This window comes from Sebastes umbrosus, chromosome 8 (genome assembly GCF_015220745.1).
Source record: "Sebastes umbrosus isolate fSebUmb1 chromosome 8, fSebUmb1.pri, whole genome shotgun sequence".
Lineage (NCBI taxonomy): Eukaryota > Metazoa > Chordata > Actinopteri > Perciformes > Sebastidae > Sebastes > Sebastes umbrosus.
Window position 1 is genome coordinate 35,401,996 of NC_051276.1, and position 13,308 is coordinate 35,415,303.

Consider the following 13,308-nt stretch of genomic DNA (forward strand, 5'->3'; position numbering starts at 1 on the left):
TATGGCTGTCTGAGTGTCAGTAATTAAGAGAAGCTACATTATTTGTATTCTTCCCTCCAGGTGAATTCTTCTCTGATGTTTCCAGCAGAGTGACATCATGGCGACTGCATCACCTGGTGAGTCCAGTCAGACTTTATTAGTGTGGATAACACACTGTCTTCTCTCACTGTCCACATGTTACACCGTGTCCTAACTGGCTCTCCGTCCACACTGAAGACGTTAACTATGCACTTCTGTTACGTCATGTAAATAAACCACGCACAGATCAGCTGTGAGCTCCAGATCAGACTGGAGACGTAACCACTTCAAAGATGGGTTATTAGTACGTGCTATCTTCCTACGTTTGTAGCCTACTTTTTAAACAGAAAACACGTTTTATATTGTGATATTTACTGGAAATGACATACAATATAGCTCGCCGTGCATTTTGCTCGTGCCTGGGATGTGACATCATCACAGGCAGTGACACAGACAGAGGTCTGTACTACGAAGTGAGGTCAGCCAGCTGTATAGTGTAACATTAGTCCGTTGTGTTTTCAACAATACTGAACAAAATAATCTAAACAGGTAGAAGAAGTCAGATGTGAGAGGAGCACAGGATGCTTTTCTTACTCTCTTGGTCCTCTCTTGTGTTTTAATGCATCTGAGGTCATCTTTCTCTCAGTTTTATTTATTGATCTAGATTAAGACACACAAACGTTTAACGTGAGCGGATCAAAACGAGGCTTCGTACTGAAATACTGTAGTGACGGCTCATATTTCCCAGAGTTTCCATAGTTGTCGCTTTGTCATGTGTTTGTGTTTTGTTTTAACCTTTAGTGCTGTTACATTAGCATACCAAAACTCCCGTTACAAAGTCAAAGTTATCAACGAAGCATATTTGATCAGCGCTGCCTAGTTTGACCGTTTGATCGGAGTTTGCGTGTGATTGACAGCTGCTCAGAGACGGCAGGCTCCAGATCAGCTCTGATTGGTTGTTTTCCTCCGGTGTGTGAAATCTTGCAGATGCCGTTAGGAGCACCGGAGGACACCGAGGCACATGATATTTGTCAGATTACCTGTCTCATGCACTACTGTCAGGATATAGAGACCGTTTTATAGAAATAACTTTTTTAACCATATTTGCTCCATTTCTACCCACTGCTGCTTTAACTAGGACAAGTAAAAACACATATACAGATAAAACAACTAATCAACAGCAATGTGTTCTTCCACAAACAATGTCTCTTTTAATAAAGATTACATGTGAATGAATCAATGTTCTGTATTCTTATAGTGTCAGATTATCTGCAACCTGGGAAGCGGAGCAGCAGCTACGAAAGGTTGCAACCTCACAGTAAGTTAAACTGCACTGAGTCACAATTATTCTTCTGTATATTAACATCTAGATTCACAACAGACAACCCAAAACACAGATAACAGCTCGTAACTAACTAAATGGAAGAAAACACGGACAAAGGGACCGACAGTGAAGTCCAGAAGTTAATTTGTTCATGAGCACAAACCCACTGAGCCAAAGAACGACAGCAAATTCTAAATGAAATTTCAAAAGGTACTTTCATGGCAGCTATTTTGCTTGAGTTTATATGATTGTGGCATGGAACAGAGTTGATTATTTATTTTTATATTACTAAAAAGCGAGCTTGTGAAACATAGCGAACAAGCCGCACGCAGAAAAGAAAGAAAAGCCCTTGAGATATGTAGTTCTCGGGGGAGCTTCCCAGAGGACAGTTCCTCTCAAGGAGTCCCCAGAACTGTTTGGTCTGAAAATGGCTGCGGTTTGGCATCCCTTATACCATTAGTATCTTAGCCTGCTTCATTGATTCATTGAGAGAACCAGACTGACTGCTGAACCCAGCTGCTGCTTTGGAAAGAGGAGGTGGTGGTAGGCGGGGTGAAGTTAGTCAGGAGTGGCTGATGAGTTCAGATCAGAGCGGAGAGCTGCTTCATTTGTCAGATGGAGTTGTTGATTGACAACTGGATTGAGAGACAGCGGAGGCAGAGGGTCCACTGGCCAAGGACCACAGACCTGTCCCTTCCCTCCCTTCACAATATGCCAAGGCAACGTCAATTCAGCAACACCCCTCAATGGACAGCGACAAATAGTAAACTGAGTGCCCTCCTATTCAGTAAACACAATATGAAACTTACTAATATAAGACCATTCTAGGGCTGTATCGAATAGTTGGAAGCTTTAAATCTTCATATATGGATACTGGTACGTATTCTCAAAACATCCTATCAACAGAACAAACAGAAAGTGATGTCATGTACAGAGAGAGTGATGAGATATCACATTTTTGTTTTATAGATTTCATTTATTTAAATGTGTCCCCTTAAAGGGACTGTTTGTAACTTTCAGAAATGCTTGTTAACAGCGACATCTGTGGCCGTTAAGTCAACTAAAGTCAGCGTCCTGTTCGCTTGCGCGCTCTAAATAGACATGAAGGAGCATCGCTCAACACAGTGAGGCGACACACGTCAGCTAAAAGCACAATATCACTCTATAGTTCAGCTGCTTGGCAGTAATGTTAGCTGACCAGACCAAGGTCTCTCCATGAATAAATGCTGATCCTAGTGTTGGCTTTTCCTGCCTCAGCGCAAGCTGATGCAGCGGGGCTCCGCAGAGTAACTTGTCGTCTCCGCCCGCAGCCTGAGTGAGCAGGGAGACACCGGCACCCGGTCGGTAACGAGATGACAAGGTTTCTCTCTGCGGAGCTCCGTCACTTCACAAGACACGGGAAACCTCTGTTGGTCTGGAGGAGCTGCAGCAGTTATTTCTGCACAAACGTCCACTGAACATTCACTAGATATTCTCAGAGCTAAACTAACTCTTCTGCAGTGTGGAGTGAGCGCGCGTTCACGTCTAGAGGTGGAGCGAGTACGCGAGAACGCGCGCGCTGTCTGAGTGAAGGCAAGCAGGCAGAGGAGGAGAGGCAACGGCCACACGCGAGCGCGCAAACGCGAGCGCGCATGTGTCCCGACCCGGTACATTTATACGCTTAGAAAGTTACAAACAGTCCCTTTAACGGAACACTCAAAAGTCAGATATAGATATAGTTATATAGATATAAATAGCATTACTATATGTAAAGGATGAATGGATTACACCTCATTATATCCATTAATTACAATGTGGCGTGTATGACTATTTCAGCCTTCTCTCAGCTGTGTCCTCGTCTCCGGCGGTGTGAAACAGACTTTGCAGCAAGTAAAAAAATAAATAAAAAAACATGATTCAAAGCAGTAAACACCCACAGCATAAATCCAGCTGTCCTTCCTGCATCTGTCAGTTTAAACTGTGTTGTCTTTAGTCTAATTATGACTTAAACTTCTTGGTATGTGTGTAATATTACCATACGAACCCCGCACTGAGCTCTGATTGGTCAGTAGGCGGTGCTTTTATACGAGTTGATCTCTTATCTGGAACATAACCTGCAGGTTAGCTGTTCAGCATCAGTTACCATGGTGATCTACCCCGGTAAGAAGTGAACCACCTTCGTATGACGGAAAACCCTGAAGGGTTAAACCCTGAAGTTACCTCGCTAACGCCAAATCCTGCTTCGTAGTACAGATCTCAGGTGTCGAGATACAGTAAACAGAGAGTTAAACAGATTAATCTGACATTATGACTGATTTCTTCATAAACACAATTCAAGTTAATAAACACTAAATGTGGATGTTTCTCTCACCAGTTGTCGTCCCTGCTCAGCCAGCTGTATAGTGTAACATTAGTCCGTTGTGTTTTCAACAACACTGAACAAAATAATCTAAACAGGTAGAAGAAGTCAGATGTGAGAGGAGCACAGGATGCTTCTCTTACTCTCTTGGTCCTCTCTTGTGTTTTAATGCATCTGAGGTCAACTTTCTCTCAGTTTTATTTATTGATCCAGATTAAAACACACAAACGTTTAACGTGAGCGGATCAAAACGAGGCTTCGTACTGAAATACTGTAGTGACGGCTCATATTTCCCAGAGTTTCCATAGTGGTCACTTTGTCCTGTGTTTGTGTTTTGTTTTAACCTTTAGTGCTGTTACATTTCTTGACACCAGGTAGCTCGTAATGTTTATTCACTAGTGAACGCTACAGTACACATATAACTGTGAGTGTCAATGCTTGTGCTCAAAGGGGCAATAATCAAGTTAATATCCTCATCTACATCCAGGACAACTGACCCAGTTTCCTCCCGCTGTCGGCGGCCCTGATTTTAGCCTGATACTTTGTCCAGACCTGTCAGGTTCAGGTTGGGAAGCAGACCTCGAGTAAAGACCACCACTGTTGTCATGTAGTGAACAGGAGGGATTATATATATCTAGGCTTGACTGGACTTTTTCTGTTTTTTTGTAGATGATGATGATTTAAATAAACCGAAGCGCAGAAGCAGCCCTGACTTCAACCGACCTGACAGTGAGTCAAAAATCAAAAGCATTGAACATATAAATGATATAAATAAATAATAAAGTAAAAAACACTCAAGTAGTTTAACCAGATGGTTTTGCCACAAACTTGAAGCTTCTGCCTCTAAATGTCAGACCAATAATGTATCCTAAGATCAGTATGATCAAGGTGGAAACATAGATGAGGAGAAGTGGTAAATCACAGTTCTTAATGCAAAAACACACAATAATTGCACATTTGAATGGTGCCGTTGTTAGTGTCCCAAGCATGTCCATCAGATTACACGAGGAAGAAATGATTAATTAATGAATGAAATAATGTGTATATTTCTGTATCCTTACAGTTACAGATCAGCCCCTTTATGTGGAAGTGAAGCGTTCAACCAAGTTAATCTGCTTTACTAAATGGATTTCCACTCTAATGAACTATTAGATAACAAATATGACAAATGTCAGCATTTAAAAGAAAAAAGGAGCTTTGTTTCATCTGTCCTGCAGCTTTGGTGACAAGAGCGCCGCCATGTTTCAGTACTCTAGTCTGTGACGTCACCAGGTTGGTTAGGTCGGCTGAGTTACACAGATACAACGGTAGAGACCGTGAAAGACGGAGACTGAGGAGACACAGGACAGAAGAAAACAAAAGAGGGGACACTATTGAATTGTTCCTGGATGTAAAGATGAGTTTTATAATGTTAAAACCAAGAACAAAACAGTCCATCTCATAAACTGACGCTGAAACGGAGATCAGTAACGTTACTGCAGCGCTGGCTAGAGGCACTGAAAGAGTCCTCCGACAGGCACTGAGTCCATCTGACTGTCTCTCCATCTCCTGTCCTCTCCTCTCTCTGATCACCTGTCTTTGTCTCTCCATCTCCTGTCCTCTCCTCTCTCTGATCACCTGTCTCTGTCTCTCCATCTCCCGTCCTCTCCTCTCTCTGATCACCTGTCTCTGTCTCTCCATCTCCCGTCCTCTCCTCTCTCTGATCACCTGTCTCTGTCTCTCCATCTCCTGTCCTCTCCTCTCTCTGATCACCTGTCTCTGTCTCCCCATCTCCCGTCCTCTCCTCTCTCTGATCACCTGTCTCTGTCTCCCCATCTCCTGTCCTCTCCCCTCTCTGATCACCTGTCTCTCCTCCTCTGCTGTCTCATTCAGACTGTTCAAGTGCCACTAGCCAGCGCTGCAGTAACGTTAATGATCTCCGTTTCAGCATCAGTTTATGAAATGGACTGTTTTGTCCTTGTCTTTAAACATTGTAAAACTCATCTTTACATCCTGGAACAACCGTTGTATCTGTGTAACTCAGCCGAGCCAACCAACCTTGTGACGTCACAGGCTAGAGTATTGGAACATGGCGGCACTCTTGTCACAAAAGATGAAACATTTTCTTTTAAATGCTTTATATTTGTCATGTTTGTTTTATAATAGTCCATTAGAGTGGAACTCCTTTTAGTAAACCAGCTTAACTTGGTTGAACGCTTCACTTCCGCTTTAAGCCCAGCAAGAGAAATATTATTATTATTATTATATTATTATTAATATAGTTATATAATATATAATATTATTATTATTATTATTATAGAAAGAACTAACCATATTTGCTCCATTTCTACCCACTGCTGATTTAACTATGACAAGTAAAAACACATGTAAACATAAAAAAACTAATCAACAGCAATTTGTTCTTCCAGAAACAGTGTCTCTTTTAATTAAAGATTACATGTGAATGAATTGATGTTCTGTATCCTTATAGTGTCAGATGATCTGCAACCTGTGAGGCGGCGCAGCAGCAGCATCCATAGGCTGCTACCCGACAGTGAGTTAAACTGCACTGAGTCAGAATTATTCTTCTGTATATTAACATTTAGATTGACAGTGTTTGCAGGTGTGGGTCACTGGTGAGTGTGCAAGTTTCATGATGATGACAGATGACACATTCCCAAGTCCACCTTAAAAAAGCTGTGACTTCTTCATTGGTTATAAATTCAGTTTTGGTGTTGATTTTGTTTTCAAAGAATTGCAGAGAGGCAGTGCAGTGATCAGTGGAGGTATTTGGGGGGAGGGTTCTCGGAGGCTGAAGAAGGTGGTTAACTGTTGAAAAGAGGGTTCTGGTGTTACCTTGACCGGTACTGATGAGGTTGGAGTAGTAGGAGGATTTGGCGGTGAAGAGAGCATTCTTGTAGAGGTGTAGGTGTTCTCTGTATTGTTGGATGTGCACTGAAAGTCAAGTCTTTTTGGACAACTGCTCGAGTCGACGACCGGGGGTTTTAAGATGGCGGAGGTCAGCGGTGTACCAGGGAGCGGTGTGGATGAAGGAGACTGTGCAGGTTTTCAGGCTGGCCAGAGTATCCATGGACGAGGAGAGACAGTTATTGTAATGACTCACCAGTTCAGCAGGGGAGGAGGATGGGGGAGGATTGGGGGAGGAGTTAATAAGGGTGATGAGATCTGTGGGGTTGATGTGTTTAATGTTTCTGACGGAGATGGTCCTCTTTTATTTTTGATATTGGGGCATAAACCTCAAATAGTACAAGTTTGTGGTCAGAGATGGGGAGGTCGGCATCAGTGAGGCTATGAGGGGTGATACCAGTGCAGCAGATTAAATCAAGTATGTGACCTTTGTTACGGGGTCAGGAAATTGACATGTTGTGTGATATCGAGACATTCAAGGAGTGAGGTGAAATCATTGGTAAGACCACTGGAAGGGTCGTCAATATGGATGTTAAAGTCACCCAAAAGGATGACAGTATGGGACATGGCACACACAGAGGTTAATAATGCTGAAAGTTCAGTGAGAAAGAGGGCAGAGGGCTTTGGTGGTCTGTAGATGGTGATAATGATGATGGGTGTGGAGCCTGTGAGTTTTACAGCTAAACATTCAAAAGTGGAATGATGAGGGATGGTGACTGGACTGACTTTCATGCTGTCACGATAGAGCACAGCAAGACCACCCACCCTCCCGGATGCACGAGGTCTGCTAATATATGCAAAACCAGGTGGGACAGCTTCATTAAGCTGGGAGAAGTCGTTTGGCTGTTGCCAAGTCTCAGTGAGGCATAAAAAGTCCAGCTTGTTGTCCATTATAAACTCATGAACCAGCAAACCCTTGCTAGTGAGAGATCTGATATTATAAAGAGCCAGTTTTAAACCATCAAGTGGTGCATAGGTGGCTGCTTTATGCAGGGGGGATAACACACGGTGATTGACAGTACGGGTGGCAGTGCGAGGGGGGCGAGGCTCAGTGGACCAGAACAAGCAAATGCTTGTGTTGTTATTGTGCTTAGTGTACTGAAAGTTCCGACGTGATCCACGATGCACATATCTGGGTCGTTTGAGGATGTCACGATGAGCAAACAGAGCTGGAGGGATCGTGTAGTGGGATCGGAGAGACAACAGCTCCGTTGCAGAGTATTTCAGCGGCAGGGTGGCGCTTTTGACGGTGAAACACAGAATGATCCAGATGAGGAGTTTGATGACCAACATGATGGTGTGGAGAGTTCTGAAACACTGTAATCCAACAGTTTTGTAATCCTGATGATGATGAGGCTACGAAGCCAGCCAGGCAGAGGTGGAGGGGTCGAGTGTGTTGGCTGTAGCCACAGAGCTGCAGGCTTCACCCGGGCGGGGAGACCAAAACACGCCGCCGGGACGTGCAGCAGGTTAGCCGGTGGGCAGTGACCGCGTACTGTGACGGAGCAACCTCCGTGTTAGCGGTAAACCACAGGAATCACTTGGAAACCAGGAGAGCAGGCAGGATAGTCAGCAGACAGCATTGATCAGGGGTGTGTAAGCATGCCAAATCAGAGTATCCAGCCTCTGAGAGCACAGAAAAGACCCGACAGTCCCATACAGTTGAGCCCTTTTTCCGGCGAAGTTAGCTCCAGGCTAACGAGTGTAAAGTTAAACACAGTAGCGCACAACACACAGAGACAACCAGACTGATGAACTACTTCAGTAACGAACCAGACAATCTAAGCAGGATGCAACAGACGAGTTTAAGCGAAACAAATCAAATGTACAAACATGAGTGTTTCTTTCATAGAGGTGAAAGTTCCCAGAAAATATACCCCGTCCCACCAGTGTAAGTAAATCACATGTTGTTATTGTCCAGATACATACAGTAGCAGTAATGCAACACTGTCAATCATGACACCCAGATTCCAGGCAGACTTTGTGGGTATGAGTTTGGTTGGTCGAAGCTGGATATTGATCTGTGGTTGTGTAGAGGGACTGGCTGGGATGACAAGGAGCTCAGTCTTAGATAGGTTGAGCTGAAGGTGGCGTTCTTTCATCCATTTAGAGATATCAGTGAGATCCGTGCCGAGACTGTAGTGTCTTCTGGCGGGAATGATAGAAAGAGTTGGGTATCGTCCGCATAGCAGTGGTATGAGAAACCATGGGAGCGGATAATTGCATCAAGTGAGATGGCAATAATGTTGCTTACTTAAAAAAACTTATAATGAGCAAACTATTCCAGACAGGTATGCTAATTTAGGTATTAGTACCATGGAAAATTATGGTTCATATACTTAAATTAATGACGAATTGCAAAAGTGATGAATTGATGAGTGATGAGAATGTGCTCATCTGAATCATCTTATAACTATTTTTGTCTTTGTGATTTCATAGCATGTCAACTCAGGATTGTGATGTTTGGAAAAAAGGACAAAAAGACAATGCTGTGCAACTTCATCGCTCAGAGAAAAATAACCAAGCAATGTGAGGTTGCCGATGGACAGTGGAGAGGAAATCCTCTAACATTGGTGAAAACTCAGAACATCTTCAGTCTGTCTGTGGAAGCAGTCACAGAAGAGATAAAGAAGTGCATCAGTCTTTGTCGTCCTGGACCAAATGTCCTCCTGCTGTTAGTGAAGCCTTCTGAGTTCACAGAGAAGAACAAACAAACACTGAAGTTCATTCTGAGCTTGTTTGGTCAAGATGCGTTTAAACACTCAATGGTCATCAGTACACATGAGGGGAGTGAAATGAGTGTCACTGTTCGTCAGCTCCTTAAAGACTGTGGAGGAAGACACTACAGCGTGGTCGAAATGAACCACACACTGTTAATGGAGAAGATTGAAAACATTGTGCGTGAAAACAAAGAAACCTTCCTCACCTTCACTGAAGAGATCATCAGACCAAAGTCTGGACACATGAAACCAGCTGTAAACCTGGTTCTGTGTGGGAGGAGAGGAGCAGGGAAGACTTCAGCAGCCAAGGCCATTTTAGGTCAGACAGAGCTTCATCCAGTCTCCAGCTCATCAGAGTGTGTTAAACATCAGGGAGAGGTGTGGGGACGTCGGGTTTCTCTGGTGGAGCTTCCTGCCTTGTATGGAAACCCTCAGGAGGCAGTGATGGAGGAATCATTCAGGTGTATCTCCCTCTGTGATCCTGAGGGCGTCCATGCCTTCATCCTGGTCCTACCTGTGGGTCCCCTCACTGATGAAGACAAGGGAGAGTTAAAGACCATCCAGAACACATTCAGCTCTCCAGTCAATGACTTCACCATGATTCTGTTCACTGTGGAGTCAGATCCTACAGCTCAAGATGTTAACTTCCTGAAGGAAAGCAAGGAGATCCAGGAGCTCTGTCAGAGTTGTGGAGGAAGATATGTTGTTCTCAACATCAAGGACCAGCAGCAGATCCCAGAGCTGTTGGAAGATGTGGAAAACAATAGTCAATCTAAAAATGAACCATACTGCTATACAACGGAAACATTTGCTCGTGCACAAATGGAAAAGGTCTTACAACAAGAGAAACACATCAACATGCAACAAGGTGAACTTGAGAGGCTGAAAAAGAAGAATGAGATAACGTGTAAGTAATTTGAATTTAACTGTTTTCAGTGTCCTAAACCATGTTCTACATCACAGCCTTGGGCCTACAGTGTACTGTAGTAACAAGTCAACATTTAAGGTAACACCAGGTCTTCTTCTTATTTTACAGGTGATGATGAGAAGCAGAGCCCAGAGTGTCTCAGGATTGTGCTGATAGGGAAGACTGGCTGTGGAAAGAGCTCTTCAGGAAACACCATTCTAGGAAGAAAGGCGTTTGAAGCCAAATCAAGCCAAACGTCAGTCACCAAACTTTGTCAGAAAGAACAGACTGAAGTGAACGGTCGTCCTGTTGTTGTGGTCGACACTCTCGGTCTGTTTGACACAACTTTGTCCCATGAAGAGGTTCATGAGGAGATGTTAAAGTGCATCAGTCTTCTGGCTCCAGGACCACATGTCTTCCTGCTGGTGTTAAACATTGGCAGACTCACACAAGAGGAGAAGGAGACATTAAAACTCATCAAGAAAGGCTTTGGGACAAATTCAGAAAAGTTCACCATCATTCTTTTCACACATGGAGATAACCTGGAGGATGAGGAGCGGTCGATTGATGAATACATTGAAAAGGAATGTGATGATTCCTTTAAGAGGCTGGTTGTTGACTGTGGAGGAAGATACCATGTGTTCAATAACCGTGATAAAGAAAACTGCACACAAGTCAGTGATCTGATAACCAAGATTGACAACATGGTGAAGAAGAATGGAGGCAGCTGCTACACCAATGAGATGCTGCAAGAGGCCGAGGCAGCTATAAAGAAGGAAGTGGAGAGGATCCTGAAGGAGAAGGAAGAAGAGATGGAGAGAGAGAGGGAGGAACTTGGAAGAAAACACGAGGAAGAAATGCAAGCAATGAAAAGAAGAATAGAAGAACAGAGAGCAGAAACTGAAAAGGAGAGAAAACAGAGAGAAAAACAACTTGAAGAAAAGGAAGAAAACATAAAGAAGGAACATGAGAAGACAAAGAGAGAACAGGAAATGAGAGAAGAAGAGGACAAGAAGAGAAAACAACAAGAAGAAAATCAACAACAGGAGTGGGAACAAAAACTTGAAAGTTTGGAGCAAAAAATAAGATCGGAGTCAGAATCAAAGGAAATCATTGACAGAAAACTGAAGGAGACCAGAGAAGAGATGAGAAAAGAACGAGAGAACTGGGAGAAAACACAAAAAGAAATGTGGCACAAACGATATCAAGAAGATGAACAGAGACGACAAGAGGAGCAAACAAGATTAAGAAAACTTCAACAAGAATACAAACAGGAAAGAGAAACATATGAAAAGGAAAGAAATGAAGAGGACCGAATCAGAAGGAAACAGGAGAAAAAAGAGAAAAAAGACATCGAGGAGGATCATAAGAAAAAAATTGAGAATCTGAAGAAGGAGTATGAAGATGACGCCAGAGAGAAGGCTGAAGAGTTCAATGAATTTAAAGAGAAACACAAAAATGATTTCACAGCTCAGAAGCAAGAGCATGAGAAACAAATGAAAGACACAGGTGACATGGCATATAACATCTTAGAGGCACTTGCAGAAAGCAATGTTGAAGAGATAGAGAGAAAACAGAGAGAAATATCTGACCTTGTGAAGTGTGTGACCAAAAACAGCACAAATCTTGATCAAATCAATGAGTTGCTGAAAACACACAAAGAGGAAATGGAGAAGGTAGAAAAGGAGGAGGAAAAGAGAATCCTGCTGAACAAACATGAAAATCAATTATGTAAGTTGATGCAGAAACTTCTGAATGAAGTTGACGAACCCAGTAAGTGTTCCATCTCATGAGGCATTTAATGATTTAGCCATGCCAGCGGTTTGTATTTACAGATGGCGATGTCATCAGTCTGTCCACCACTTTGATCCAGACTGAAATAGCTCAACTATTGGATGGATTGCCATGAAATACAGACATTCATGGTTCCCAGAGGATGTTTTGAGAGAGAGAGAGAGAGAGAGAGAGAGAGAGAGAGAGAGAGAGAGAGAGAGAGAGAGGGAGAGAGAGGATGTATGTTTTGAGACAAAAGAAAATCCAATAATATTAGTTAGCAACCTCACTGCTAGATGCCGCCAGATGTTACACACTGTCCCTTTAAAGAAAGACTTCAACAGCTGTAAATTCTGCTTGGTCTTTAGAGACGATCTTTGTTTTCTTTTGAAAATGAGAAAGAACATGATGTTGGTAATGTAAGTGGAATGAAATGTTAAGATGTCATTCAACCTGTTTCTGTGCAACACCCAACTCACAAATATCACAGCAAATATTAAATATTAAGCAAACATGAATATCATATATATGTTTTTGTTACATGTCAAATAAGAATGGATGCTTTATAGCTTGATAAGGCCTACATCAATTTAAGTCATAATTCAGATGAATCTTTTAATTGTTCTTTCTTTGCTTACCATTATAAAAAAATAATAATAAAGTGTTTTCCCTTTAATTCAGTGTGGACTGAATCTGAAACTTCTTTACTCACCTCTATGTATTTCTGTATGTCCTTGATCTCAGGATACTACTGTTACTGAGGATACTGTCAAAGTATTCAGAGTATAGCTAGTATACTTGGAATACTTGGCCAATGTTCAAAATATCCAGGAATGCTTCACATGGACAAATACAACAGTCTTAACAACCGCAACACATTATTCTGTACAGTTTAAATATGTTTGTCCACCTCCTGTATAATCACATTGATCATCTTTCAGTTGATGGTTCCTGTTATAATGTTTGTATTGTTTTGTCCAGCAGATGGAGCTCTAACATCAAGTGTCATATCTGTTGGAGGTTTGAAATATTGTAGTAATCTTTATTTTGCTCACCACATTTAATGTTGACTGTTGTATCATTTGAAATATGTCATGGTTAAACATTTGTCATTTGTGAGTTTTTCGTTGTATTCCTGTAAAAAAGAAACAGAAGAGAAACAACCTGCACACAGACGTTATGCTCCACAACTTTACTTTGACAATATTTTGATCCTGTGTGAATCTTCCTCTATCAAGATTTCATAGAAATGTATTTGAGTTCTTCAGATATTCTGGTTAAAGATAGTCAGACTAAATATCTCAGATATGAGGAAGAGCAT

General features: G+C 42.4%; 3 protein-coding genes across 4 annotated transcripts in view; all 3 read left to right on the top strand.

Moving 5' to 3' along the window:
- LOC119493204 overlaps positions 1 to 13,046 on the top strand; it is a 90,956-nt gene extending 77,910 nt beyond the window's left edge. Inside the window, exons 14-16 of the mRNA XM_037778353.1 lie at positions 1,277 to 1,336; positions 9,027 to 10,214; positions 10,344 to 13,046. Coding sequence (XP_037634281.1) covers positions 1,277 to 1,336; positions 9,027 to 10,214; positions 10,344 to 12,007 — 2,912 coding nt within the window. The 3' untranslated portion in view covers positions 12,008 to 13,046. The remainder of the gene's footprint in view (positions 1 to 1,276; positions 1,337 to 9,026; positions 10,215 to 10,343) is intronic.
- Positions 1 to 13,308, top strand: part of LOC119492980 (actin, non-muscle 6.2-like) — an 840,607-nt gene that overhangs the window by 767,900 nt on the left and 59,399 nt on the right. The window lies entirely within an intron of this gene.
- The window catches only part of LOC119492997 (L-rhamnose-binding lectin SML-like), a 301,994-nt gene that overhangs the window by 134,540 nt on the left and 154,146 nt on the right, over positions 1 to 13,308 (top strand). The gene's annotated exons all lie outside the window — the stretch shown is intronic.